Source organism: Mycteria americana (assembly GCF_035582795.1).
Source record: "Mycteria americana isolate JAX WOST 10 ecotype Jacksonville Zoo and Gardens chromosome Z unlocalized genomic scaffold, USCA_MyAme_1.0 Scaffold_18, whole genome shotgun sequence".
NCBI lineage: Eukaryota > Metazoa > Chordata > Aves > Ciconiiformes > Ciconiidae > Mycteria > Mycteria americana.
The window spans coordinates 5,132,752-5,157,675 of NW_027445436.1; the positions used below are offsets into that span (position 1 = coordinate 5,132,752).

The 24,924-nt window shown below is 43.1% G+C and overlaps 1 protein-coding gene across 1 annotated transcript; it reads left to right on the forward strand.

Annotated features, from left to right (window-relative positions):
• The first annotated feature begins 647 nt into the window (after positions 1-647).
• On the forward strand, positions 648-12,722 carry LOC142402871 (uncharacterized). Its single transcript, XM_075488763.1, is given in 8 exon segments — positions 648-666; positions 1,762-1,879; positions 2,485-2,644; positions 2,782-3,004; positions 8,508-8,955; positions 8,957-9,129; positions 9,661-10,151; positions 11,172-12,722. Coding segments are annotated over 7 exon segments (1,149 nt in total). The 3' UTR covers positions 9,669-10,151; positions 11,172-12,722.
• Positions 12,723-24,924: the final 12,202 nt, after the last annotated feature.

A 24,924-nucleotide genomic window follows, 5' to 3' on the forward strand; every position in this document is an offset into this window, starting at 1 on the left:
ATACTTGCTAGTGGTGATTTTTGGTAATCTGTAATAAAGTAGAGAAATTTAGAGAATAAAGCCTCTGTGTCCTTGTGTATTACGGAATCCTGTGAACCCACTACCTGCAGGCTGGGTAACCCTTTAGGTCATGACACCATCATTTTGATTAATATGATCTTGCATTGCTGATGGTTATGCATGTTGGATACCCAGTTTCTTAGCTATCTAGGCTGATATCTTTCTGGTACTGAGATAAGTCCAGTATGGTCTAGTTCAGCAGAAGACACAATAATTGCTTGCAAGGCTGTATCTGCATATGACCCATTTCATTGGATTAAAAATTAATTTAAAAAGAAAAAAAATATTTTATAACACATAGGAAGAGTCTGACAGAATTTTTTGAATCATATACAAATTACTTTGCACACCACTGATTTTTTTCAAGGCAGTGGCATAGAGAATTGCTTAGCTGCAGTCAGTTTTACATAGCAGTAGTGGGAGCAGTAGTATTACAACACTGGGTCATATTTTCTGGGTTAGTTCCAAGAATTGTTATCACTCCCACAGTGAAAAATCAAGGGAAGTTTGTCCATATAAAGCCAGTTAAAAGAAAAAATGAAATGAGTAGTATCCTCTGGTAAGTGATATACAAACAACTTGGGAAGATGAGGTACGAATACAACAGTGCCCACAATCTCTTGAATGGCCACCTCATATAGTAAAGGCTACCAATGTTTTATAAATTTTGTTCTGTGCTTAATTTCCTCACCAGCTAATGTAACAACGTTGTGAGCTCTGTTCTGAACTGTCTTTTGATATCTGATGTTCTGTCCTCACTGCGGTCTCTGACTTGCAGTTTATTTTGAACCCATATTCAGGATGACCTCGTTTAGATTTTTAGTGCTTTTGAGCCTAGTCTAGTTGGTTCATTTGTTGGTATAGTATAAAGCCTAAATAAGACTTCAATCAAATTTCTGTTTGGCTGGAGGAGATCAGCAAAAGCATTAGTTGCAAATAAAAGACCGTGCCCTCTTCTTTAGAAGTGTCTGTCTGCTTCTTTGCAAGCTTTCATAGCAATGTAACGAACTTTGTCAAATGCATGTCTAGTTACTGTCAGCAACAGAAGGCATGTGTCCAGACAGAACAAAAGAATACTTATTTTCACATTCCACTGACAATATCGAATGATAATGTTGTAATAATCAAATGTAAGTATACAGTTCACATAATGAATGATGCTGCTATAGAAATCCACTGTAGAGCCTTACCCTAACTCCATAGGAACTTACACAATGTACCTTTGTCTAATAAGCAGGATGTGGCTGTCAAAAGCAGAAGTGTAATTGATGTATTACTAGCCCAGTTAGTAAACCATGAAGAACTGCTTGGATCTGCCAAAAAAGTAGGAAACTAGGGGAAAGGTAATTCCGGCAGGGGGAGATCACGACCACCAACTCACGGACCACCTACCCCAATTATACCACCGACTCAAATGATGAGGTTGAAGAAGAACAACTAAGCATGCGTACTAATTTACATGCTGGGTGAAGAGATTTTAACCAATCATTTAATAGAAGAATACTGCATATGTATTAGGAAGTTGGATACGTTAATGCTTTGTGTATAAATGTTAATTTGAAAGCTTGGTGTGCTGTCTTGGGACAGGCACCCATATCTGCGCAAATATGCAATAAAATACCTCTGCTCTGTGTGTATATTGGCATTTTGCACACCGGGTAAATGAACCCTGATTTTTGGGACAACATTTTGGCAATCCAGATGGGACTGCGCTGACAGCCTTGCCCCTACCTGACGCGGGGAGAAGAACTGAGTGGACTCCAGCGCACACCGACCTGTTGATCAGGGACTCCATTGGCTCCTCTCCTGCACTCGGGCGGTAAGCGACACAACGGTGCAACGCTATTGGAAAAGAGGTATTTTCTGATCAAGGGGAAAAGGAAAAGTCCTTTTGGGAAGTAGCCTGCATCTGGGGACATTTTGTCCCATCCGGGCTCTGCGTAAGGCGCATCAAAGAGAGGTACACAGCAGTAGCATACTGTTTCTACACTCTGTTTTAATGGTGGGAGACGTCCCCCATTCTGTTCTGGGTCTGTGAATAGTGTGGGAAACGTCGGATTAGGCTTTTTCGGTACTGATATGGGCAGTGCTACTTCTCAAGAGACTCCCCCTTGTTCTCCCTTAGGATGCATCCTGAAAAATTGGAATAAGTTTGGAGGGGACCCCATGACAAAGGATAAATTAAAACGATATTGTAATCAATGCTGGCCACAATATCCATTGGATGATGGTGAAAAATGGCCTGAAAATAGATCTATTAAGTACAATACTATATTACAGTTGATGTTAATCCGTCGAAGGACTGGAAAATGAGATGAAATACCTTATGTAGATTTGTTCTTTGCCTTAAGAAACAATTGGGAAGTTAGAAAAAATTGTGGACTTGTGGATTCTGAATATCAAAATGGTGTCTATTTGGTCAAGACAAAGAGTAGCAATTCTTGTTGTACAAGCTGTAAAACAAAAAGGAATGGTACAGAGGAAAATGATGAGGAATCCTAATTGGGGTGACATTCAAGCTCTTTTGGAATATTTGTTTACTACAGAGGAAAGAAGAACAGTTGTAGAAAAGGCTAAAGAAGGAGTAACCCAGGAACATGGGGGAGTGCCTAACATAGACACCTATCTCCCAAGGGGGGGGGATCCTGGTGGGATCCAAATACTGGTGGAGGGTTACAGAGAATAAAAGAATACCAAAAATTTATTCTATATGGAATCCAGCATGGAATCCAGAAACCACAGAATTGGGCAAAACTGTATGAAATACAACAGGGAGATAAAGAACCCCCATCTGTCTTCTATGAAAAATTATGTGAAGCAGCTCAGAAGTGGACTAATTTGGACCCCGAGGATGAGAATAATTCTAGATTTCTTAATGTGCTGTTTATTGGTCAGGCAGCACCCAACATTAGAAAGCAATTACAGAAAGTGGATGGTGCTGATGGTATGACAATATCCCAGTTGTTATCAATTGCTTACAAAGTTTATAATAACTGGGATGAAGTAGAGGAAAAGGAAAACCAAAAGAAATCAAAGTTACAAGCTTCCTTGTTGGCTGCCTTGTCAGAAGGACAAGGAAGAGGCAGAGGAAGAGGCAGAGGAAATTTTAGAGGAGATTTTGAGGTAGAGGAGGAAATCGTAGAAATACTGGGGAAAGTCAAATTAATACTCCTTTAGGAGCAAATCAGTGTGCATATTGTAAGCGAGAGGGACACTGGAAAAAAGATTGTCCACAGAGAAAAGTGAAACAGAGGCAGCTGCCGAGGTATTGGCAGAGATAGGATTGGATTGAAGGGGACCAGAGGAATTTATTAAAGTTTCCCCAGCCGATCCTCTGGTTCCAGTAAAGCTGGGGAATGAAACAATAGATTTTTTAATAGATAGTGGAGCAACTCACTCAGTACTTACTGAAGGGCCTTTAAGTAAAATTAAGACTAGTGTAATTGGTGCCACTGGGAAAAAGACTCTAAGGTCATTTTTACAACCAATGGAGTGTACTATTGGAAATGCTATGGTAACTCATTCATTTCTTTATATGCCAGAGTGCCCCTTGCCATTGTTGGGGTGAGATTTGCTATGCAAATTGAATGCACAAATAACTTTTTCTGAAAATTTGGTACAGCTGCACATTCCCCCAGAAAATGCCTGGAAAGCACAAATGTGTCTGCTGACTCAAGGTGAAAAGGATGAAAATACAGACATTCCTGAAGAAGTATTGAATGCAGTGATACCGCTGACATGGGCATCGGGGAAACCGGGATGCACAAAAGGTGTTACCCCAATCAAAACTGACTTGAAAACTGGAGCCCAACTGGTAAGAAAGAAACAATATCCTATCAGATTAGAGGCACGGAAAGGACTGGAACCACTCATTAACTCCTTTTTAGAACATGGGCTATTACGGGAGTGTCAATCGGAATGTAATACTCCCATTTTGCCAGTAAGAAAGCCTAATTCTCCAGAATATGGGTTGGTACAGGACTTGTGGGAAATTAACACTTGAACAGTCAATGTCCACCCTGTGGTGCCAAACCCGTATACGTTACTTGCTTCCATCCCTGAAAATAATATGTATTTTACAGTTCTGGATTTAAAAGATGCTTTCTTTTGCATTCCGGTGGATGAACAGAGTCAGCTCATCTTTGCTTTCAAATGGGAAAGCCCGACCACAGGACGAAAGACTCAACTATGTTGGACTGTACTACTACGAGGATTCAAAAATAGCCCAACGTTATTTGGCAATGTATTGGCAAAAGAATTGGAACAATGGCAAGGTAATAATGGACACATAACCTTGTTGCAATATGTTGATGATTTATTAATTGGCTCAAGCAATTACAGTGAATGTTTTGAAGCTACAATTAGTTTGCTGAACTGTTTAGGACTTGCAGGATATCGCGTCTCTGAAAAAAAAAAAAAAGCCACAAATAGCAAAAGATAGAGTTCGATACCTGGGATTTGAAATCACGCAGGGACAGAGGAAACTGAGCACAGAGTGGAAGGAGGCAATTTGTAGAATTGCTGTACCTACATCAAAAAAACAACTGAGAGGATTCTTGGGTATGTCCGGATGGTGTTGGTGGTGGATTCCTAATTTTGGACTGATCGCTAAACCACTATATGCTGCCATCAAGGGTCCAGAGGGACTATTTGAATGGACTGCTGAGTGTCAAAAGGGTTTTGACCTTTTCAGCTGTATGTGCATGAGAGGCAACAGGTGGCTTTAGGGGTCCTAACTCAAATGTTGGGAAGCTGGAAGAGACCTGTGGGGTATTTCTCTAAACAATTAGATGAAGTCAGTAAAGGATGGCCTGCTTGTCTGAGACCTGTTGCTGCAGCAGTGATTTTAATTGAAGAGGCCAGGAAACTGACCCTGGGACAACCCATGACCGTGTTTGTACCCCATGCTGTGATCTCTCTCCTAGTAAACAAGGGGCACCATTGGATTTCTCCTAGCAGACTGGCCAAATACCAGGCTGTTCTGCTGGAGCAGGATGACGTTACCCTTTCAATATCTGTCACTTTAAATCCTGCGACTTTGCTACCGATCTCAGAACAAGATGAATTACAACATGATTGTCTGACAACAATCGAACAAGTTTATTCCAGCCGACCGGATTTACAGGATACTCCTCTTTCTGATTTTGATTTAGAATTATATACAGATGGAAGCAGTTTCATGTCTGGAGGAAAGCGATGTGCTGGATATGCAATAGTGACCAGAGACCATGTTTTGGAAGCCGAATCTTTGCCTTATAATACTTCAGCCCAGAAGGCGGAATTGATTGCTCTAAGTCGAGCTCTAGAAATAAGGACCAGGAAGAAGGCTAATATTTTCACAGATTCGAAACATGCTTTTGGAGTTGCCCATGCTCATGGGGCAATTTGGAAAGAAAGGGGACTTTTAAACTCACAAGGAACTCCTGTTAAATATGGAACTGAGATTATGAAATTGTTACGAGCTGTATTACAGCTAAAGAAAGTTGCAATAATTCATTGGAGGGCACACCAAAAAGGGAACAGTGATATAATTAAGGGAAATTGGAAAGCGGATATAGCTGCAAAAGCAGCAGCTCTGAAAAGGTCAAATGTGGAAGGAGCTTTAATCCCAGGATGTCATCTAGATCTAACTCCACCACAATACACTGAAAAGGAAGACCAATTAGCTGAAAAATTGGATTGCATTAAAAATGAACAGGGATGGTGGATGACACCTTTGAAACAACTTCTAATCACCGAAAGGACAATGGAATTTGTATTAAAGAAATTACACCAAGAAATGCATATGGGCTCGGATGCATTGGTCCTTACTGCAAAAAAAAAATCTTAGAGGACCAAAAATGCAAAGTAGTGCAGACAGTGTTAAAAAAATGTCCAATATGTTGTGCTAAAAACCTAACACCTTTTCCAAAGGTGGAAAAGAAAACGATAGGAGGAAATGTAAAATGAGGAATAATGCCCGGGGAGCGCTGGCAAATAGATTTTTCAGAGTTACCTAGATGTAACCAGTATAAATATTTGTTAGTCCTGGTAGATACTTTTTCTGGTTGGCCTGAAGCTTTCCCCTGTCACACCAATAAGGCAAGAGAGGTAATGTTAAAAGAAATAATTCCTAGATTTGGTATTCCAGAAGGAATATCTTCTGAACAATGGACCTCATTTCATAGCAGAAATATTACAAGGAGTATCAAAAATTTTGAGAATAAAATGGGATCTCCATACCACATGGAGACCTCAATCCAGTGGAGCCTCCAGTGGATCCTCAATAGAGCAAATGAATCAGACTCTTAAGAGGCAAATTTCAAAATTATGTCAGGAAGCTCACCTCAAATGGGTAGAAGCCCTACCTTTGGTCCTATTGAGAGTTAGGGTAACCTGAAGAATCAGAGAAAGCGTTAGCCCCTGAAAGGGTTAAATCCCTGACAATCCCTGACTAAGACCTTACTGTGATACATAGACTTGCATTTTTTTAGTTTCACTTGCATCCTTGTTCTCTTTTGTTCTCTTCCCCTGCAAAGATAGTTTTAGTTATCTGCTGAGTAGAGTTGATGATAGGACATTTCCTGTAACTTCTTACCTGATAGGACTAAACAGACCTTGAGCAAGCTCGTTAGGCTTCCTAATTAAATCACTGATAACAGGAACTCAGGACGTTTGTGTAGAAGATAAGCACCAAAGAACTAGTTTAAATCGACCCCCTTGCAACATTCCGAGCAGACAACGTGAGGAAGACTATGGAAGACCACCGGGAGGGTGAAAAGACCCTAACCTTAATTTTACTGCGCATGCTTGGACTATGTATGTAAATGAATTCCAGGAACTCATCACCATAAGACTGCCCTTTTTAGGAAATCTGATGAATATGTATGATTTTTCTGTATATGAACTGATGTGTTGTGCTAACCTGGTGGAGCACTTGTGGCGGAGCGATCCCCAGTGCTGCCCAGCGCTGCAATAAAGAATACCTGCTTAATAGTCATCCCGACTATTGAGTTCTGATTTCGGCTTTTCACGGCAACAATTTGGCACCCCAGATGGGACCCGCTCTGCTCGGCTGCAGGACCCGCTGAGAACAGGACTCCCTAGGGTTCCCCCGGGATTTCCCGGAGGGACTCCTCGCCTCAATCGGGTCACTGCAGGAGCAGACAAGGACCATCTAAAGGAAAAAAGGTATTCTTTAAATCTTTCTGGTTTTCTGTTTTGGAATTTGGGACCGGTCATTTGGAAGGTTCTCATAAGTCGTAGGAGACGTCCTACGCCGAGTGCCATATACCAGGCTACTAGTGCCTGAGGGTATACATTTGATATTTAGTACGTTGGTACAGGCACGGGTTAAGCCTTGTACTTCTGCAATAACGTGCCTTTTTGGTATTGGTACACTTATGAAACCCGCATGAGTTTTGTACTGTTGGCGGTACGGATTTACTGGCACCGAACTTGGATATTGGTTTATTGGTATTGAATTTGGATATATGCGAAATCGGCAATTAAGCATGAATGAGCTGAGTTAACTCTGGTGTGACTGGTGAGTGACTGAGATGTGGTGTGACTGCAAAGTGAGTGTGGAAAATCTGGAGACCTGTGTGTGTCATCCTGAAAATGAATGAGAACCGCTTTTCCTCATAAATTGTTTTATTTGTGACCAAAACTTATGGGTTGTATTTGGATGAGATATTCAATGTGAGAATTGTGGAACATGGTCAGAGTGGGAGGATAAAGCGTGACAGGTTGAGGTTATTAAAATAATCTGTGGGAGAATAACGGAAGTACAGAATCAATAAGGTAGAATGGGGGGACAGCAAAGTGGTGGTATTGTAAAGAAAAGCCCCCTAGGATGTATCTTAGCACATTGGAAAGAGATAGGGGGACAATCAGGTGGGAGTGTGAATGAGAAAACACTAATCAAATATTGTGATCAGTGGTGGCCCCTGTACAAATTAGAAGATGGTGTAAAATGGCCCTTTAATGGATCTTTAAATTATAATACTATATTGCAGTTAATGTTGTTCTTACGGAGAGAAGGAAAATGGGATGAGGTTATGTATGCGGATATGTTTTTTTTTACTTTGCGGAATCGCCCGGAGTGGCAGAAGGATTGTGGTGTTAACCTCCTGCCGCACGGAGGCAGCCTTGGGACAGAGAGGAATGGTGAATAGACGAAGATTTAGAGGACGAGGAAGGGGAAGGCCCTCTGGAAGTGGAGGAGGACTGGGCAATGTATTGAGAAAGAATCAATGTGTGTATTGTGGAGAGGAAGGACATTGGAGGAGCGAATGTCCAAGACTCAAAGGAACCCCGCAAGTCTTGATTGCTGGAGCAGAGGCCAATTGATGGGGACCTGGGGAATCTACCCTAGCCGATCCACTGGTTAAGATAAGGCTGGGGAGACAAGAGAAAGAAGTGGAATTCTTAGTAGACACAGGTGCTTCTTTCTGTTTTAAATCAAGAATTGATACCTGTGAGTAAAGACTTTGTGACTATAGTGGGAGCTACTGGCCAACAGGAAAAGGCGTTCTTTCTAAAACCCCTCAATTTTAAAGATTTACACCCTGTGGTGGCCAATCCTTATACTTTACTTACTAAATTACGAAACAATCAAGTATGGTTTACAGTATTAGATTTGAAAGATGCATTCTTCTGCTTGCCTCTGGCCAAGGAGAGCCAAAACCTGTTTGCATTTGAATGGGAAAGTCCTACTACTGGTAGGAAAACCCAACTTACCTGGACAGTGTTACCCCAAGGTTTTAAGAACAGTCCAACCATCTTTGGGAACCAATTAGCACGAGAACTTGAGACATGGGATCCTCCCTCCAGAGACGGAACTCTTCTACATTATGTGGATGACTTATTAATAGCAACTGAAACAAAGTCAGATTGTATTCAATGGACTACTGAATGGGTATCGAGTCTCTCAACAGAAAGCTCAGATGGTGCGACAGCAAGTAACCTACCTTGGATACGAGCTATCTGGAGGACAACGAGAATTAGGAACGGAACAAAAAGAAGCCATCTGCAGAACCCCTCTCCCTCAAATGGTAAAGGAACTCAGGACCTTCTTGGGAATGGCAGGTTGGTGTCGATTATGGATTTACAATTATGGAATAATAGCAAAACCTTTGTATGAACTTTTGAAAAACAGTCCCACTCGATTTGGTCCAGAGAAGCTCAAAATGCATTCAAAACACTTAAAAAGGAACTGATGAAGGCCCCAGCCCTGGGCCTACCTGACGTTACTAAACCCTTCTGGCTGTTTTCCCATGAAAAACAAGGTATAGCTCTGGGAGTCCTAGCTCAACGACTGGGACTCTACAAAAGAGCTGTGGCCTACTTTTCTAAGCAGCCTGACGAAGTAAGCAAAGGGTGGCCAGGGTGCCTACGAGCTATGGCGGCTGTAGTACTAAATATCCAAGAGGCCCAGAAATTTACCTTAGGCCAAAAAATCACAGTGCTGGCTTCACACACAGTATCAGCCATACTAGAACAAAAAGGAAATAATTGGCTTTCTCCATCCCGATTTTTACAATACTAGGCTATTCTAGTTGAACCAGATGATGTTGATATTGAAGTGACTAATGTTACAAACCCAGCTTCTTTCCTCAGTGGGGTGACATCTGAATCATTGATACATGACTGTTTGGAAACCATAGAGACTGTATATTCTAGCAGACCAGATTTAAAAGAAGAACCCCTGGAAGATGCACAAGACTCCTGGTTCACGGATGGAAGCAGCTTCGTCCGACAAGGTATTCGAAAGGCTGGGTATGCGGTGACAACAGCAAGCAAAGTAATTGAATCTCAATCATTACCTGCTGGAACATCAGCTCAAAAGGCTGAAATTATTGCCCTGACTAGGGCCCTGGAATTGGCAAAAGGGAAAAAGATAAATATATGGACGGACTCCAAATATGCCTTTGGAGTTGTCCACGCTCACGGAGCAATTTGGAAGGAACGAGGACTACTAACCGCACAAGGGAGACAGATCAAGCACGCTGAGGAAATTCTTCACCTATTAGAAGCAGTCCAACTGCCAACCAAAGTCGCCATCATGCACTGCCGAGGACACCTGAAGGGTAACACTGACCAGGAAAAAGGTAACAGGTTGGCTGATTATGAGGCTAAACAGGCAGCAGAGAGAATGCAAAAGATTTTAACCTTAATTCCAGATAATAGAAGTAGGAGTCTAGGTGACCAAGAAAATGTTGCATATTCTAGGGCTGATAAAGAATTAATAGAAGAAATGGGAGGGCAGGTTCCCTCCAAAGGATGGGCCCACTTGAGTGATGGCAGGATTATAATTCCTGCCAAACAGGTATGGGGAGTTGTTAAAGAACACAATAAGACACATTGGGGGGCAGATTCCCTGTATAAATTTTTAAATCAAAAATTAATAGGGAGAAATTTGTATACTACAGTTCGACAGGTGACTCAGCAATGTGAAATATGTTTGAAAAATGATCCAAATACAGGTAACCGGGCACAATTAGGAAGTATTGGGAGAGGAAATGTACCAGGGGACCACTGGCAAACTGATTTCTCTGAACTTCCAAGAAAAGGGGGGTACAGATACTTATTGGTACTTACAGACACCTTTTCCAGATGGCCAGAGGCGTTTCCTTGTAGGACAAACGAAGCAAGAGAAGTAACTAAGGTATTATTAAATGAAATAATACCTCGATTCGGGGTACCTATGGTCATTTCATCAGATAGGGGTACACATTTTTGTGCAGAAGTAGTGCAACAGGTCAGCAAACTATTAGGAATTGATTGGCAATTACACACACCCTACAGACCACAAGCCAGCAGGCAAATAGTAGCACACCTATATTGGTATCAAGCACTGCCTATTGCACTACTTTGGATATGTGTAAAACCTAGGGCCAAAGAAAATCTGAGCCCTTTTGAGATATTATATGGGAGGCCATATCAGGCCAAATATCAAGGGGAAGATTTGAATCAGCTGGGAAATAATTATTTACAAAATTATGTTATATCCTTAGGAAAACAATTGGAAAAGATTAGTAAGAATATTTTGGGAACCAGAGCAAAAGGGTTAGATCACCCAATCCACCCATTTAGCCCTGGAGATTGGGTTTATGTTAAGAATTTTTCAGGTGACCCATTGGAGGAGAAGTGGAATGGACCTTATCAGGTGTTGCTAACCACTTTCACTGCAATCAAGATTAAAGAGCAGACAGCTTGGATCCATTACTCCTGAGTAAAGAAAGCTTCTGAACCGTGATGGACCATTGAAAGTGTTGGAGATTTGAAATTACGCTTACGATGATAACTTTATTGGCTTTAAGCTTATCAGTAGATGCTTGGAAGGAGAACCTGTATTATAATGCGATTCAGATGATAGCGAATGCCGCAGGGGCTAAGGATTGTTGGATTTGTACTGCCCTACCGAGAGGTAACATGAGACTCCCTTTGTACAGCATAGGGTCGACTCATTGGAATTGTGACAATAATACTTGGCCTGAGTTTTGGAAAAAAATGAGATGGAGGATATTGTAGTTATGATAATTCAAGCTATGGGATCGGACCAAGAGTTGGCCTACAGATACTAAATAATAGCACCCAGATTCTAGTTAGCAATAATAGTTGCCTATGGAAGGCAAGATCCAATAATTGTCCGTGCCGCCCCCCCCCCCCCCCCCCCCCGACAACAAATATCATAACTATTCCTGTAGGAATGGGTGGAATGATTATTGGATCAACAAGACTGCGGTAGAAGTAGGAACTTGGAATTTGATGGGATTGAACGTGAAACCTATAGCCCTACAAAGTGGGATGCCAGTAGAAATACATCGGTTGGATGGGTAAGCAAAGGATCATTTTATGGAGCTAATCTCACAGCCACCGACGGACCCTGCAAACTGCCCGACGGGTATTGGTGGCTGTGTGGTGATGGTATCAGCAGAAAGCAACTCCCTGCAGGATGGAAGGGAATGTGTACCATAGGTCATTTAGTTAGTCAGGATCGAATATATAATCAGTCTCAAATACCTAGAGGTATTTTGAGAACGTCCTGGAGACGGGCTAAGCGAGAAGACAACCCACTTGCAATTAGGGGAACAAAATTTCATAGCTTTGTTAGATGGTTCTTACCGTGGCTAGGAGTAAGCAAGCTAGAAAAGGCCATAGTAAATATTTCCGCAGTTCTAGAGCAGATGGAAAATTTAACCATAAATACTATAAAAAATTTACAGACGGAAGTATCTTCCCTCAGTAAGGTTGTGTTGCAAAATTGAATGGCATTAGATTTATTGACTGCCAAAGAAGGAAGTGTATGTATGATCATTAATACCAGTTGCTGTGCATATATCAATAAAGATAAGCAGATAGAAGCAGATCTAAATGCACTCTGGGAGAAAACACGAATATTCCAGGAAGTATCTTTGGATGATACTTCATTGGGGCTTCGAGATTTATGGGATAAATTGACTTCTTGGCTTCCCAACTTTGGATGGTTGAAACAATTATTCATTGGATTGATTACTTTGGCAATTTTAGGAATATTTGTTTGTGTATTTCTTAAGTGTTTTCTTTGGTGTTACCGGAATTCAGCAGAGATGTACAGTGATTGGAAAAGAAACAAGATTAGGCATCAAGTAGAAACGGGAAGGTATTTTACTCAGACCCTTGAAAAGGATGAAATATTATGAATTTTGCAAATGTAAAATAATTAAGGATAATACCCTTTTAGGCCTAAAAAGATTTGAAATACTTTACTTGTCGTAGTTAAAGAGCCTTACTATTTTAATAGTGATTTAGCCTGGAGAAAAGGAGGCTGAGGGGAGACCTCATCGCTCTCTACAACTACCTGAAAGGAGGTTGTAGAGAGGTGGGGGTCGGTCTCTTCTCCCAGGTAACAAGTGATAGGACAAGAGGAAATGGCCTCAAGTTGCGCCAGGGGAGGTTTAGACTGGATATTAGGAAATTTTTCTTCACCGAGAGGGTTATCAAGCATTGGAACAGACTGCCCAGGGAAGTGGTTGAGTCGCCATCCCTGGAGGTATTTAAAGGACGTTTGGATGAGGTACTTAGAGACATGGTGTAGTGGTGGTTTTTGGCAGTGTTAGGTTTATGGTTGGACTCGATGATCTTAAAGGTCTTTTCCAACCTATATGATACTGTGATTCTGTGATTTTAATGATTTTATTGTAGTTTTGGTAATAAGCTTCGTTTCAGACGTAATAAGACTGTATATTGAGGACTGTAGCAAGTAAGCTACAAGCCCTCAAAAAGAAAAGGGGGGAATGAAAGGGTTAAATCTCTGTCAATCCCTGACTAAGACCTTACTGTGATACATAAAGGCTTTACTTTCTTTTTTTTTTAGTTTCACTTGCATCCTTGTTCTCTTTTGTTCTCTTCCCCTGCAAAGATAGTTTTAGTTATCTGCTGAGCAGAGCTGATGTTAGGACATTTCCTGTAACTTCTTACCTGATAAGACTAAACAGGCCTTGAGCAAGCTCATTAGGCTTCCTAATTAAATCACTGATAACAGGAACTCAGGACGTTTGTGTAGAAGATAAGCACCAAAGAACTAGTTTAAATCGACCCCCTTGTGACATTCCGAGGCCGAAGGACTGATGAGCTAATTCAATGACTATATATGGACAAAGGAAGCCCAAAGTTCAACTAGCAGACAATGTGAGGAAGACTAAGGACGACCACCGGGAGGGTGAAAAGACCCTAACCCTAATTTTACTGCGCATGCTTGGACTATGTAAATGAATTCCAGGAACTCATCACCATAAGACTGCCCTTTTTAGGAAATCTGATGAATATGTATGATTTTTCTGTATATGAACTGATGTGTTGTGCTAACCTGGTGGAGCACTTGTGGCGGAGCGATCCCCAGTGCTGCCCAGCGCTGCAATAAAGAATACCTACTTAATAGTCATCCCGACTATTGAGTCCTGATTTCGGCTTTTCACGGCAACACCCTTTGAGATAATGTATGGAAAACCATATCCTACTAATGCACTCACAATGAAAGATGATTAAATGTACATTAAAGGACAGGAAACAGTTAAAGAGTATTTAATTTCTCTTTTGCAGATCTTCATTACATAGGTACTTAAATCAGAGGGCACCTTTGCCTTTGGACACCCCTGTCCATCCTTTTCAGCCGGAGGGCCTTGTCTACATTAGAACTTGGAAAGACAAGCCACTAAAGGAAAAGTGGAAACAGGATGGCTTAATAAGATTTTACATGGTTTAGGATTCTCCCTGACAGGATGGTTACAAAGTCTATTAATTATAATAATTGTTTGTGTCATGTTTGGATGCTTAAAAATTCTAATCACTAAACAAACATCTCAATCCTATGTGTTAGTTGTAAAAAAATGGAGGTGAGACTTGTCGAAAAATTGGATTTTGATAAGTCTCAGAGGGGGGAATTGTTGTAATAATCAAATGTAAGTATACAGTTCACATAATGAATGATGCTGCTATAGAAATCCACTGTAGAGCCCTACCCTAACTCCATAGGAACTTACACAATGTACCTTTGTCTAATAAGCAGGATGTGGCTGTCAAAAGCAGAAGTGTAATTGATGTATTACTAGCCTAGTTAGTAAACCATGAAGAACCGCTTAGATCTGCCAAAAAGGTAGGAAACTAGGGGAAAGGTAATTCCGGCAGGGGGAGATCATGACCACCAACTCACGGACCACCTACCCCAATTATACCACCGACTCAAATGATGAGGTTGAAGAAGAACAACTAAGCATGTGTACTAATTTACATGCTGGGTGAAGAGATTTTAACCAATCATTTAATAGGAGAATACTGCATATGTATTAGGAAGTTGAATATGTTAATGCTTTGTGTATAAATACCTGTTAATTTGAAAGCTTGGTGTGCTGTCTTGGGACAGGCACCCATATCTGCGCAAATATGCAATAAAATACCTCTGCTCTGTGTGCTGTGTGTATATTGGCATTTTGCATACCAAGTAAACAAACCCTGATTTTGGGGACAACAGTAACATTTTTGCATAATCTTAAAACATGATTGTGCAGATGCTGTGGAAATGATAGAAAATGCTATTACAATGAAATGCTTTGTGGGAGGAATTTAAACTCTGTCCCTGTTTTAAAATGCCTATTAAAATTTGGATAATAACCCTTTGCACATTGTTGCACATAGTGAAACATAGTGAAGACCCTAGATTGCTTCTTGTTTGCAACTGTTGGGGAATTTTTTTGTACCCCTTGAGGTGAATTAAACACACGTTTATGCTTACATATAAAGAGATTTAATGAGCAATGCACTGGAAAGAGTCCTACCGCCAGAAGTGGTTCTACAAGGGGTCTGCAAAGATGTTGTAACCAGATGTAACCAAAATGATTAGTTCGTTCTTTTGTAACTAAGCAACATAGAGATAGGGGCGGGGTAGACAATACTTTAATGTTGTGTTTGTACACCTATGGCTATGGATATGCTACTATGCCCAAAGACAATTGGACGAGGAGTAGTATGGTCATGCTGCTATGTTCCCAGTACAGCCCCAGCCCATCTTGACAACAAGTCGAGGGTGGTTAGAATAATTGGTTTGTGTTAAGGGTGCCAAATCATTGTTAGGGACCATGCACCATGAAGAAGGAAAACGGGTTACATAAGCAAGGTGGGATTGCGCATGTCCAGAAGAAGGGGTCAACTAAAGGACACACCTGTACGATCACCCAGGACTACCAGACACCCCCACAGAAGCCCCTTGGAGCTCAAAGATGCATGCGTAATGACCATGCGAATATGATAATTAGTTCCAGGAAATATAATGAATATGTATGGTCATTCTGGGAAATTTGATGCATATGTATGTAATCGGACAATATAAGTTTTGGTTGATGTAACCTGCGGTATGCACGCTAGGTGGAATGATCCCCCGTGCATCCGGCGCTGTAATAAAGAGTGCCTGCTTCTTAATACTACATTGGTGTTAAGGAGTTTGATTCCCGATTTCGGTGACAATGTGGCACGAGCCAATTCCTTATATATGCTTACACCTGCACCCATGGTATCAGGCCCCTTAACCCCATGTTGGGTTTATCCCCCAGCACCAGCTCTGCTGCCCAAAAGTGGCCCCTGAGCACTCATATTCCAGGATTGCTACAAGACAACACTGCAGCATTTCTTATCTCATCGGCAAACTTCACTCCCTTACAGGGAGTCCTTCTGTCTCTGGCATTCCTGCTTCCAGCCAGTTTAACCCCTTCTGCAGTTAGGCCTTCTTGCCCTCCATGCCAGATCATTCCTTGGTCATGAATTACCACTGCTGAGCAGTCACAATTTGAATTTCCCCTTCATTCCCTCCCTTTTGTGAGTAGTTATTACACACATTCATCTTTGCAAGTCTTTCAAATTCCTCCTTATGCTTCTTCTTATCTATGCCCATTTCCAAAAGCATTTGTTTAGCCTCACTTCGGGTTATTCCCTTTGCTCCCTTCTTCATTTGTTTACAGCCCTTTTCAGCCACCTTCAGATAAGGAGGCTCTAGAGAGTACATCCTCTTACAAATAATCCATTCCTTTTTTCAAGTAAATTGTGCTGACTGGCAAGACCATTAGCTGCAAATGCTTTTTTAACTAGTGAGGCCTGCAAAGGTCTATGAGACTTTTTGAGACTCTTAGTCTCACACCATCTTTCTCTTAAAGATCTAGAATATGGCAGAAGGGCCGCAGACACCCTGCTCATGACTCCTGGGAGCCCGGGATTGATCACTGCGTGGGCCGTGCTGTCCCATCATTCATTCTTGCCTCTAGATTTTATAATCATTTATAGTCATGAGTCCAAGCACTTCTCCCTTTTCTTCTTCCTTATCTTCTAATATATTCAGCATCATAGTTCTCGCCTCTGCTTGAGTTCTGCCTTGTTCTATCCTTTTTACATACCAGTTTGCTACAACAGAAGATCAACTGAACCAATAGGTACACAACCACCAAAGTTAATAATCCCAAACAAAATATACTTCAGTACTGTCTTAAGCATTTTTTCCTAACCATCCTTCCATGTCTGGGGGCCATCCCCACCAGTCAAAACATTTTTTTTTCTCCAGGTATCGCATGCAGCATCTCAAGTTTACCTTGAATTTTATGTACAACCATTTCTAATCTCTGATCTTGGTACACAGCAAGTGGAGTTAACTAATACACATGTATCTTTCTTGAGTGATGAGCGCATAATCTAATGCTATTCTGTTTTGCAGGGCTACCTGAGATGCTTGTTTTACCTTTAACTGTAAGCCTGAAATACTGTTAACCATCTCTTCTGTGCGCACAAGAAAAATTTGGGGCAAACCAATCCTGTCCTATAGCTGCAATCATACCCCCTTTGCTGGTGTGGGCCACTGAATGTGTCACCTTAAACCATATATATATATGTATATATTTTGGAATAAAATAGAAATAGTATAGGACTTATTAGTAGCTAAGAAGGGATCACAGAAGTAGAAACTAGCATATGAGAATTGTAGAATCTTCAAGGTAATAGATAATGCCCACGCCAGATAAGAGGGTACGGGCACTGCATACTTCACTAACAAGCATATGTTTCACTAACTAGCATCTCCTCAAAGAATGCAAAGCTGTAACACTTCAAAGACCAGTAACAGGAACATCCTCTTACCGGGAGAGCCGTAAAGATAAAGGGCCGCCACAACAACCATGAAAACAACAGGAATCACAGTAACTAGGGGAAAGGTAAAGATGGCAGGGGGAGATTGCGACCACCGACTCAATTGAGGAACGAAAGGACTACCCCCCACACACTCCTTGTGAGCATGCGCAGTGAATTAAAATCACACTGTAGCTTTAAATTGAAGCGGAGAAAATACGGACCAATGGAAGAAGAGGATGATTAGTCAGTCTAATGATTATGTATTAGATAGGCATGGTGTGTTAACTTTCATGTATAAATATTGAAGAGAATTACAGTAGGTGTGCTTGATTTGTGGAAATATTCCACCTTGCACCCTGCGCAGAATAAAACAATGTCTCCTCTCTAAACATACTTTGTGTGTTTCAGGAGTTATTTTATAAAACAGGTAACAAATGGGCCACAGGAGCAAGGGCAGGTATATCTGTTATTCTTCTTGCTGTACTCCCAAAGCCGTTTTGCCTGCAATTTCCAGGGAACTGTAAATCACTTGTTACGAAAATTTGCAACTGGCCCATGCCGATCGAGGAGAGAAGCTAGGATGCAAAAGTATAGAATTACAAGAATAATTCTTTTATTCATGCACATGAGGGGTCCCAGCCAAATTGGGGCACCCCGAATGTGGTTTTCCACAGGGTTCTTATACCCTTCAAGCATTCAGGTATAATGTGATTTGACTAATCACTAACACACACTCTACTGATTACTAATCATAGTAAAACTTTGCAAAGCATCTATACTTCTGCATCATTCTTGCTGTTTGTCTATTGATCCAGGTGTCCCTGGAGTCAGTCTTGCTATAGTTAGTTATCTATGATGCCAGATGACGCTGGGAGAGTTTCAAAGATATGTTAGAGGGGCTAGGATGCAAGCATGCTTTATCCTTCATGGACAACTCTAAGCTTCCAAGAAGCAAAGTCCTTTTTTCCAGGGCCAGGCTGTCCTTCTGGTCCTTGCAATGAGCTGGTGTCCTTTAGTTTGTTTTACTTAACTGTGAACAATACCAAAGTCTCCAGTAAAGTTCCACTACCTCATTACATTGCAGAGTATAATGTGAACTAATATATATATTAACAAAGTTAATACACTTTCGTACTATGAAGACTGATTGATATAATAGCTAGGGAAACGAATTTTCATAACACACTCCAACCAGGTTCACTGCATGATATTTCCTACCTCTTGGGTAGTTGTAGTACAACTAGTGTAAAGTGATCAAGTGATCATAGTCTGAAACTGAGGTGAGAGAGAAGGGATTTTTCAAGCAATAGGATAGTCTCCCTCCCCTCTCTACTATCATCTCAGGAATATCTCCTAGGGAGAAATCCCTGGGCACATCACAGGAGCTTGAGCAACCCCATCTTCTTCATCCTTAAAAACCCAATCTCAATCTGTGGTGGTTCAGTAGTTAGTTTAGAGCGCATTCAGTAGGAACTGAAACACTGAAAGCAAAGATCCTGCTGCTTTGGTGAAGGAGCCTGGTATCTCTGCCTCTCGGGTGGGAGGTGGGTGTGTCTGAATGTTATCTCAGCCCCTTTCCCCTCGTTGAACCCCCTCCATCGTCGAGTGCTGCTGCCGCAGCTGCCTTTAGCGCTTACATTCAAGGTGTGTATGGGGGTGTCCTGCAGGACGGCATGGTAACTGTCACCTGACCTGTCCCTGTGCCCAAATTGTTCTTAAGAGCAGGATCTTTTAAGGACCCCTAGAAGGGTTCCATCTCCTTAGGGGGGGAAAAAATCATATACCTCTTTGGATCAGGGACTTATCTGAGCATCCTTGGACACAAGGACCTCTTGTGCTGTAGTCTAACAGTGTAGTCTAACAGGAGCTGGTGGAAGGCCAAGGCTTACGTAAAGCTGATAAGGGGGATTCAGACTGGAAAGCGGAATGTCTAAACAAGAATTACTGTCCTTGGGAGAGAAGCACATCCTGAAGAAATATGTAAGCTAATTACGATGTTTTCGGAACCATCTGAAACAACTAATAGAAGTGTGATAAGAAGCACCCTCACACGAACTATCCTCATTATAATACTAAAAGTCACACCCCTCGAGCTGGAGACCCCGGCCCAAGCAGAGACCCCTCACCTTTGAGCATGCGCAGAATATTAAAGTAGCACTGTAGCTTTAAGTTGAAATAAGAGAAATGTAGACCAATAGAAAACTGCTTTGTGTAATTACTTATGCATATGCATAACTAGACTGTATAAATACTACAGTAATGGCATCAGTGCAGAGCCCAAATACCAGATTAAGCTCAAGGCCAGTGCTTTTATAATAATTCTCCCCAAAAAATCCACCACGAAGCACTACAGAGCACAGTAAACTGCAAAAGCCAAAACCCGTCTTTAACATGTACAGAAAAAAAAGGAGCATGGCACAGATCAGATAAACCAATGTCAAGAACAGATAAATCAATATCGCGACTGGCAACTGTGATTAATTACAGGTTCCCTCTAATATGCTCTGGTCAAATCTGTTGTTATCTCAAACCCATGGAGTCCCTGTTTGGATGCCACAAAGGACTGTCGTGGTTTAACCCCAGCCAGCAGCTAAGCCCTATACAGCCGCTCGCTCACTCCCCCACAATGGGATGGGGAAGAGAACCAGAAGGGTAAAAGTGAGAAAACTCATGGGTTGAGATAAAGACTGTTTAATAGGTAAAGCAAAAGCTGCATGCGCAAGCAAAGCAAAACAAGGAATTCATTCACTACTTCCCATGGGCAGGCAGGTGTTCAGCCATCTCCAGGAAAGCAGGGCTCCATCATGCGTAATGGTTACTTGGGAAGACTTTTCAGTGAAAGCCACCGAGGTTACTTTTTCAGCGAAGCCACCAAGGCGAGGGGCTCTGGGACAGAGGACCGCGTCGGGGGACCGTTGCTGAATAGGCTAAACCGCGGCAAAACCGCGCAGGGAAGGGAAAAAAAGGCATGGAGAGGGTTACCGCAGCCACACACCGCCCCCCCCCCGCCCCGAGAAGGAAGGAGGGAGCTCCTGACGAGGGCCCGGCTCTGACTCAGCGTGGGCGGGGACGAGAGTGATGGGGCCAATTCCCCTCCCGTACAAGAGCAGCCCCCAGGGAGCGTGAGCGACTAGGAGCTCGGCGACCAAGACGGGCAAAGAGGGTGTGGCGTGTCAGAAGGGAGTGGCGCGGCAGTTTGCGAGGAAGGGCACGCAGGGAGGGCGTGCAGGGAAGGCGAAGTCACCCTACCAGCTCAAGAGCTGCGTTCATTCGGTAGTCCTCATCCTTTCAGAAGAAACTTAGCTATAGTATTCACTCGGCAGAAAGCGATGCCCTCTGTGCTTGCCAGAATGGATGTGGCTACCCAGACGGAGCTCCCACGAAAACATGCAACCGTCCAGGTGTTGGTCCATCTGACACTAGGCGTGGCTGGTGTCATCGCCACAATTTTGGTTTTTTGACAACGGGATGGCCTACACAGCACCGGGTTTGCTGGCGTCTGACGGGATTCATCTTTCTCAAAGGGGAAAGAGAATCGTTGCTCAGGAGCTTGCGGGGCTCATCGACAGAGCTTTAAACTAGACTCGAAGGGGGAGTGGGATAATATCAGGCTTGCCCGAGGGAAGCTGAGGGACAACGTGCCATGGTTAGAGGGAGCAGGTGCCAGCGAGGGCACACAGCCTGTGTCTCTGAGATGTGCGGGGTACACTGGGGCACAGCTGAAGTTGTACAGAGTTGAGCTAGGGGATACTGAGGCAACGGGAGCCAAGAGGGAAACACCAGTGAAACACCTCAAAGCACACAAGGGGTGTTCCTCTATGAAGGAGACACGGACGACAGCCCAGCTGAAGTGCCTCTACACCAATGCACGCAGCATGGGCAACAAGCAGGAGGAGCTGGAAGCCATTGTACATCAGGAAAACTATGATATGGTTGCCATCATGGAAACGTGGTGGGATGACTTGCACAACTGGAGTGCAGCGATGGATGGCTATAAACACTTCAGGAGGGATAGGCGAGGCAGGAGAGGTGGTGGGGTAGCCCTGTATGTTAGGGAGTGTTTGGATAGTTTAGAGCTTAATGATGGTGATGATAGGGTGGAGTGTCTATGGGTAAGAATCAGGGGGAAGGCTAACAAGGCAGATATTGTGGTGGGAGTTTGTTACAGACCACCCAACCAGGATGAGGAGGCAGACAAACTATTCTATAAGCAGCTGGGTGAAGCCTCAGGATTGCTAGCCCTTGTTCTTGTGGGGGACTTCAACCTACTGGATGTCTGCTGGAAATACAATACAGCAGAGAGGAAACAGTCTAGGAGGTTCCTGGAGCGTGTGGCAGATAACTTCTGCAGATAACAGCTGGTGAGTGAGCCAACTAGCGAAGGTGCCCTGCTGGACCTCTTGTTCACGAACAGAGAAGGACTTGTGAGCCATGTGATGGTTGGAGGCTGTCTTTGGCAGAGTGATCACGAAATGATAGAGTTTTTGATTCTTGGAGAAGTGAGGAGGGGGGTCAGCAGAACTGCCACCTTAGACTTCCAGAGGGCAGACTTTGGCCTGTTTAGGAGACTGGTCGAGAGAGTCCCCTGGGAGGCAGTCCTGAAGGGCAAAGGAGTCCAGGAAGGCTGGACATTCTTTAAGGAGGAAGTCCTAAAGGCACAAGAGCAGGCTGTCCCCAGGTGCCGAAAGACGAGCCGGCGGGGTAGAAGACTGGCCTGGCTGACTAGAGAGCTTTGGCTAGAACTCAGGAAAAAGAGGAGAGTCTACGACCTTTGGAAGAAGGGGCAGGCAACTCAGGAGGACTACAAAGGTGTAGCGAGGTTTTGCAGGGAGAAAATTAGAAGGGCCAAAACTGAGCTAGAGCTCAATCTGGCTACTGCTGTAAAAGACAACAAAAAACACTTCTTCAAATACATTAGCAGCAAAAGGAGAGCTAAGGAGAATCTCCAGCCTCTAGTAGATGGGGGAGGGAACACAGTGACCAAGGATGAGGAAAAGGCTGAGGTACTTAATGCCTTCTTTGCCTCAGTCTTTAATAGTAAGACCAATTGTTCTCTGGGTACCCAGCCCCCGGAGCTGGAAGATAGGGACGGGGACCAGAATGGAGCCCCCATAATCCAGGGGGAGATGGTTAGTGACCTGCTGCACCACTTAGACACTCACAAGTCTATGGGGCCTGATGAGATCCACCCGAGAGTACTGAAGGAACTGGCAGAAGAGCTCACCAAGCCCCTTTCCATCATTTACCAGCAGTCCTGGCTAACTGGGGAGGTCCCTGCTGACTGGAGATTAGCAAATGTGACGCCCATCTTCAAGAAGGGCCGGAAGGAGGACCCAGGGAACTACAGGCCTGTCAGCCTGACCTCGGTGCCGGGGAAGCTGATGGAGCAGATCATCTTGAGTGCCATCACATTGCACGTAGAGGATAACCAAGGGATCAAGCCCAGGCAGCATGGGTTTAGGAAAGGCAGGTCCTGCTTGACCAACCTGATCTCCTTCTACGACAAGGTGACCCGCCTAATGGATGAGGGAAAGGCTGTGGATGTTGTCTATCTAGACTTCAGTAAAGCCTTTGACACGGTTTCCCACAGCATTCTCCTGGAGAACCTGGCTGCTCATGGCTTGGACGGGTGTACGCTTCTCTGGGTAAAGAACTGGCTTGCTGGGGTATGCAGCTTTTGCTTTACCTATTAAACTGTCTTTATCTCAACCCACAAGTTTTCTCACTTTTACTCTTCTGATTCTCTCCCCCATCCTGCTGGGAGGGGAGTGAGTGAGTGGCCATGTGATGCTTAGTTGCCGGCCAGGGTTTGCTGCAAGGACTAAGTACCAGCTACTGGTGAGACCTATGTGAGTGGATTGGGGCCAGCTACTGGTGTCAGACCCAGGGGTGCAGGTGCCCCTGGCCTGTGGTCTCAGCTACTGGAACGAGTTGGGGTCTTGGCTGCTATCTACTGGAGTGGGAACGGTGTGTGTCCTGAAAACCAGCTACTAGGAGGGACCGGTGTGAGTGAGGTGAGTGAGGGGCTCTATGCTGGCGGCTGGAGTGAGACTGCGGGTCACAGCTTGTGTGCCTGGTGCTGTAGATATAATAATTATAAATTCCTTCTAATATGCTCTGGTTAAATCTGTCATTATCTCAAAGCTATGGAGCCCCACGTTGGGCACCAAAAAGGACTGTCGTGGTTTTAACCCTGGCCAGCAACTAAGCATCACACAGCTGCTTGTTCACTCCCCCCTCAGTGGGATGGGGGAGAGAATTGGAAGGGAAAAAGTGAGAAAACTCGTGGGTTTAGATAAGAACAGTTTAATAATTAAAAAAAAAAAGAAAAAAAAAGAAAAAAAAAGAGGAAAATAAAACCCAAGAAAAACAAACAATGCAAAAGAAAACAATTGCTCATCACCAACCAACCAATGCTCAGCCAGTCCCTGAGCAACAGCAGCCCCCACCAACCTCCACTCCCTATCTGAGCCTCACTAAAATTTTTTAGATGTTCAAATTCAGGATTTTCATTTAATTTATTTGGGGATATGTGTTTATATTTATGGACCATGTTCTGTTCTCTGTGCTATCACTATTATACAAAACACTTTTCAATTTCAGTATTGTAAATGAAAGCAGATTTGATCCATATGATACTCTCTCAAATCCTTCAATATAGACACAAACACCAACCAGTAACCACAAAACATAGCTGGTTCAAGTCAGTCTGCCAAACATTATCTGTTTCACAGCCATGTTGGCAATAACCATGGTCAGTTTTAGGTACTTTCAACTAATTTTTGGTTAGAATTTAAGAATATCCTCCTCGTAAATCACAAATGATCTTTTCATTGTGGGGTTTCAGCACATCTGTATTTGTAACAGATTGTTGTGGTTTAACCCCAGCCGGCAACTAAGCACCACACAGCCACTCGCTCACTGCCCCACAGTGGGATGGGGGAGAGAATCAGAAGAGTAAAAGTGAGAAAACTCGTGGGTTGAGATAAAGACAGTTTAATAAGTAAAGCAAAAGCCGCGCACACAAGCAAAGCAAAGCAAGGAATTCATTCACTACTTCCCATCAGCAGGCAGGTGTTCAGCCATCTCCAGGAAAGCAGGGCTCCATCATGCGTAATGGTTACTTGGGAAGACAAACACCATCACTCTGAACATCCCCTCCTTCCTTCTTCTTCCCCAGCTTTATATACTGAGCATGACGTCATATGGTATGGAATAGACCTTTGGTCAGTTTGGATC